The sequence below is a fragment of the Sminthopsis crassicaudata genome, chromosome X (genome assembly GCF_048593235.1).
Source record: "Sminthopsis crassicaudata isolate SCR6 chromosome X, ASM4859323v1, whole genome shotgun sequence".
Taxonomy (NCBI): domain Eukaryota; kingdom Metazoa; phylum Chordata; class Mammalia; order Dasyuromorphia; family Dasyuridae; genus Sminthopsis; species Sminthopsis crassicaudata.
In genome coordinates this window covers 33732763-33738762 of record NC_133623.1, presented here as the reverse complement: position 1 = coordinate 33738762, position 6000 = coordinate 33732763, and the positions used below count along the sequence as shown (strand labels likewise).

The following is a 6000-nucleotide window of genomic DNA, read 5'->3' as shown; positions in this document are numbered from 1 at the left end:
CGGGGCCCCTGGGCCGATTAGGAGAAGATAATGTGTGGGCTCCACATCGCAGTTTCTGACTGAACAGGCTCCACCCCCACACCCCCCCCCCGTGTGTGTGTGTGTGTGTGTGTGTGTGCGCGCGTGTGTGTGTGTGTGTGTGTGTGTGTGTGTGTGTGTGTGTGTGTGAGTGTGTGTGTGTGTGTGTGTGTGCGTGCGTGTGCGCGCGCGCGCGCGCGCGTGTGTCTGCGTGAATGTGTATATGTGATGCTGCCGCCTCTGCCGAGGGTGCTGCTGCCGCTCCTGCCTCTTTCTGCAGGCAGTCAGCCGGCCGGCTGAGCTTGCGGCTGAGGCGGCAATAGCCGCCGCAACAGCAGCAGCGGCAGCAGCAGCAGCGGCGGCGGCGGCGGCGGCGGCGGCGGCGGCGGCGGCGGCGGCGGCGGCAGCACTAGCAGCGGCAGCCTGAGCCGGGCATACGTAGCATTGTAGCGCGGGGAGTGAGAGCTCGAGCCAGGCAGTCGGAGAGGGCGAGAGCCGGCGCGGGCGCCTCGCGCCACCTCGCCCTCAGCCTCGTGCCGCTGGCCGTTGCACTCCGCTCGCGAGGCCAGCCGAGGGGCAGCGCGGCCGGCGGACGGACACTCGGACTGCGGGCAGCGCGCTGGCCGGCCGAGTCTCCTCAGGCGATCGGTGCCGCTAGCCTAGGCTGGCCGCTCACTTGGAGCCGGGGCAAGGAGCCGGCTGCCGAGCCGGGGGCAGCCGCCAGCAATTCTGGAGAGGCTCTCCAGCCACCGCTATGGATCTATTCGACTTTTTCAGGGACTGGGACTTGGAACAGCAGTGGTAGGTTTCGGGGTTTTGTTGTTTGGGGGTTTTGTTTTCCCCCCTCGTTTTGCCAGGTCTTGTATATTTTTTCCTAATCCTTTTCCTCTTTGCGGGGCTTCTTTGTTAAGGGGGTGAAGAGATGGGGGGGGGCCGAGTGAGTGAGAAACCCCCAAGTGTTTCCTACTTGCTTTAAACCATCTTAGATTGGGAGGAGGATAGGAAGAGGGGGGTTACGGGGCAGATTTCGGGCTCTGTTTTTTTTCAAGTTAGGAGAGTTGTATTAAAAAATGCAGTTTGATAATGCTTAGGGGTGTTGAGCCATCCCTCTTCCCCCCTCCCCCTTTTCGGGTTTTGTTCCTCACGGGCTCTGCGTGCCTTCAGCTGGCAGAGATACCTAATGCTTCCTCCGATAGATGGCTTAACTTTAAGGGGGCTTCTATATCTTGCTGGGCTTTTTTAAAAAGGGATTTTAAAGAGACAAGCGTGCACCCCCTGCCCTGCTCCCCTCGTCACATACATGAGCATCCTTGGACCGTCAGACAATCAGGGACAGACAAACAGGACACACACACACACACACACACACACACACACACGACACCCCTTCCTTTCCACTTTGCTTCTCATAAGTTCTCTTTCCTAGTATAGGAAATGATGCGACTTCTTGTACGAACTATATTTGCTCATTTGGCGCCCCATGTTGTTTTTGATTAAGGGGAGAATGCGATTTCTGGTAGTCCTGAAGTGGGGCAATCTAATATAAGAGTACAAATAATTACTGACTTAACGCTGTCCTCTCTTCTCCCTCCCCCAAACATCCTCAGGCTTTTGCATTGTGCAGATAGCTCAGATGGGAAGGTTTGTGCACATTCTGGAAAATATGGTATACCCGTTGCCTAAGGCTTGAACAGAGGTCAGGAGGGAGCAGGGAAATTGATACATATGGGCACATCAACTTCATTTATTTATTTATCTACCTGTCTATCTTTTTATTTTTGCTTCTTTCTCCAGGACAAATGTTACCTTTTTTTTTCTTTTTTTTCTTTTAATCTGCTCCTGCAATTTAAGCTGTTGTGTCATTTATCTTTTTCATTCTAGTAAATTAGATATTTTGGGTAATTTAGAATTCCAAGCCTGGTTACTGGCTTTTCACTTGAATTGAAATCAGCTAATGGCCCAGCCAGAAATGAGAGTAAAAGGTCTTTTTTAATGTAAAAAATGCAGTCATATCTTGGCCCCAAAGGCTGTAGGTTTTTGCAGTCTCCTTGCTACTCTGATGTTTTTACTCAATTTTTGGAGAAAAGGGTCATACACTTAGGCACTTATATTTTACTGATCCACACTGCTTCAGTTGCAAATCTAAGATAACCAGAATTTAAATACCTGTCATCTTTTATTTTCCAGCCTTGCCATGTAAATCCTTGAAAACACCAATTACACAGTATCAATATTCATCTGGAAGGCATTTTTGATCTCATGCAGGGTTTTATCAGCTACACATAAAACATTAGACTACAATGTTTAATAGTCATGCTGTTGTTATTTAACAGTAATAATCACAATAAAATCACTCCTCAATTAAATATTATGCTTCTGCACAGTATCTGTACTCAGCTGCACTAATTCATTTCGCAGGCAGCTGATAAGTACTGTCTTGCTATTTGCATACAATTTGCCTAATATACGGTGTGGGTAACATCATCAATTTAATAGACACAGTTACAACTGAAGATGGTGGGTGTAGTTCAAAAATGTTAAACAGGCAGCAGGTATGGGTTTGGTTTGGTGTTTTTTTTTTTTTTTTTTTTTTTTTAATGTCTAAGCACAGTATTTGGATTTTCTTTCTGTTTCAGCCTCTTTTAATCCAAAAGAGCAATTCACATTGCTCTGATTTCTTTTCTGAAATGGATGAAAATTCTTGTTCTCTTACCTTTTCTTAGAGCAAAATGCAACACCTTCATTTCTCTGGAGTTCCAACTAATCTTTGTTTTAAGATCATATATGCCTCTAGCCCCTCCATGGGGGGGGGGGCAATGCAGGAGGGGGAGCCTACTCTATCACTTGGTGTAAGATGTATACGTAGATAAGCATGTATTTTGCCTACACTCATTGTTAGAAAACATACTCTATCTCCTGTTTCTGGGTTTTGTTTTTTTAGTTAATTTTTTTTTTTTTTTTTTTTTTGTTCTATTCACTAGTATGCTTGCTTTATGTGATTGCCTTTATAAACATCTGGTGTACACTTGTGTAAACCCCCCCCCCCACTACTAAGAAAATAAGAAGAGATGACCCTGCTAAATGCAATGAAAGCTTGCTATTCAGGTGACTGTAATGTGTCATTAGTGTTAGAGGACTAGAAAAGGAATTCTGACCCTGAAAACCAGCCCTGACATCAAATCATATTCCAACTCTCTAGACAGCCCAGAATTTGCCCGTTATATTTATTCCCACTCAGTAGCAGCTAGCTTGCATGTGTGACCCTCACCCGTGATACTGTCAACATTGGAAAGCTTATTTTCCTCTAGACGGGGGCTTTAGCTTCACTGGTGGAACTTAACACTCTCGATAACTGCCAGGAAAGGCCTACACCTTTATTTCATGAGCTTGTGCTTCCGTTTATCTGTATACAAAAAAGTATGCCCCATATATGTTTAGAGCCCCATGTATGAATAAATAGGAGAAAATGGGGTGAAAACGACTCCCGGGGGACTCCCTCCCCTCACATTGTGCTTTAGAATACACATTGCTGGCTTTTAAAAACTGCAGAAATCCTTTAATGGATCTATCTAGCCCTGGGCTGGATTAGAGGGCCAAGCTTCAAGTTCTGCGAGATTTCTGCATGAATAAGTAACATTTACCTGAGTAAGATTTTTCAATATAAACTAGTGTGTGAAAGGAATGATAAAAGAAAATGAAAATCTCCTGTGCCTGAGACCCCATGGTCTTTGAAAAAAAAAAAAAAAAAAAAAAAGAGAGAGAGAGAGAGAGAGAGAGAGAGAGAGAGAGAGAGAGAGAGAGAGAGAGAGAGAGAGAGAGCTGATTTTTTTTTCCCCTTTTAAATCATTCTGTAGGCTTGTCAGTGGTCACCAAGGTAATGGCATTTTGAAGCCCCCGGCCCCCGTGGCTGGATTTGGACCTCTCTCTGGGAAGCGGTGATACCTTTAATCACCTACTAGAGCAAAAAAGCTCAGAAAAGCAACTCAGATATGAAGCCATTCAGGGCCATTGGTGGTAAAGAAGTGTACTGCTATTTTGTCCCAGCTTGAGGTTTGCCTTGGGGGAAGGGGGGGGGAAGGGGGGCGGAGTAGCAGGGCCGGGGAGCTTCTCCTTTAGTTTTTCAAATGGCAGCAGAGAAAGGGTCCATTTTGGGGAAGAAAAAAAAAAAAACAAAAAAACAACCCAAATGTCAGCCCATCTTTAATGGGCAAGGCAAACTCTTCTAAAAGAAAAGCTCCAAGCACAGTGGTGCAGATGGGGAGCTAAGTGATCTTGTCAGGAGAAGAAGAGCCCCGAATCAATTGTTTTTACTTTTTAGATGATGTCTCCCAAGTAGCCTAATTAGAGCCGAGCTAGTAAACTGGCACTTGGACAGGAAGAGACTTCAACTCACTCCACTGGGATATAAATAGAAAGTTCAAAGGTCCGTGTGTGGTTGTCAAAGCTGAGAAGAGGCCATGTGCTGGCCAGTTTTGTCTTGTGTCTGAAGGCAGAAGCACGCTGGCCGCTGGAGAGCGGCGCGCCCCCTTTCACCCCGTTCCTTGAGCCCGGAGCCGGTGACCCTGCTCTCCACACAAAGGTGGACTGTTCCAGCTTCAGCCTGAGCTCTCCCCTGCACACTGCAGCAGCACAAGAGCTCCTTCTCACTGCCTTCTTGGCGCAGACGGCTTCAGAGGCCTTGTGAACTACAATTCTTAATATTAGAAAAAAGCCGTTAGGAGAGAAAGGGCTGTGCGATGGAGAGATGACATCCCCCATGATATCCCTTGCAAACCTGGATATGTTTTTGCTTCTTGGGAGAGAGAGGGGAGGGAGGGAGCAAAGGAGAGAGAGCCATCGAGGGAGGGAGAGACAGAGGGAGACAGAAGAGAGAGAGAGAGAGAGAGAGAGAGAGAGAGAGAGAGAGAGAGAGAGAGAGAGAGAGAGAGAGAGAGAGAGAGAGAGAGAGAGAGAGAGAGAGAGGAGACACAAGACACACACACACACACACACACGGAGAGGGAGACAGAATCAGAGACGGAGACAGCTGGTTCTAACTAATATCCGTAGCTTTGGATGATTTCTCTCCCCAACCCACGCACCTTCCCTGTCTGTATATATTTGTCATCCATTCAGAGGAAGAATAATTATATTTAATTTACTATACATTCTCAAATGTTTGCCAATTATGCTAGCCATTTTTTAAAGCATTTTGGAGAGTTTGGGATAGATGGGTAGGAAGGATGGATCAGGTAGAAGAGAAGGTCCCCTGCTCCCCCTAGGGAATAATAAAAAAAAAAAAAAAAAGCAAAACAATCAAGTGTCTGAAGATTTTGAAAGCACCTCCATTGGACAGGGAAGAAAAGGATCCCTGTGTGAGAAATCAGTTAAATGATACATGAATTGTTTTGTTAATGATGCAGTCGAGCCTTTAACAACTTAAAATATATAAATAGAGTTGGAAAATGACTATCTCAGTAATAAATCAGTCATTACACAGATAGGAGCCACAGCACTGAAGTATTTTGTGGGTGGAAGAAAATCACATTGTTTTGAAACATGCTGCTTTTTGTGGACTCCAAACGGTTTTAATGGAATGAATCCTCCTTTCATGTCTTTTATTCACCGAGATGATTTTTCCACGTGAAATTTAAAGATAGCTAAAATGATTTGAATTGTTCACATTTGCCTAAAAATTTCAACAAATAAAAAAGAGTTCTCCCTGGAACAATAGAGAGGCCCTGGCCTTTGTGGCCTTCAGATGGAGTGAGACCATGCCCTTGATTAACAGACTTGGCTTGTGTCTCTAGGATGCCGGACCACCCAGTCAGGTCATTGGATTCAGTGACCAAAGTCAGTCCGGCTGGTTGATTAGTGGCATGAAGACAAAGCAGTGGGTGCATTGAGTAACTTTTTTTTTTTTTTTTTACTTTTCAACTTGCTGTTTTGGTGTTGTGGGGACCGGAGCTAAAAAAAGGTTTAAAATATCTGTGCATTGATTGC

General features: G+C 45.6%; 1 protein-coding gene across 1 annotated transcript in view; it reads left to right on the top strand.

Annotated features, from left to right (window-relative positions):
• The first annotated feature begins 374 nt into the window (after positions 1–374).
• AFF2 (ALF transcription elongation factor 2) overlaps positions 375–6000 on the top strand; it is a 524775-nt gene continuing 519149 nt past the window's right edge. Inside the window, exon 1 of the mRNA XM_074278090.1 lies at positions 375–819. Within this exon, the coding sequence (XP_074134191.1) occupies positions 773–819 (47 nt within the window). The 5' untranslated portion in view covers positions 375–772. The remainder of the gene's footprint in view (positions 820–6000) is intronic.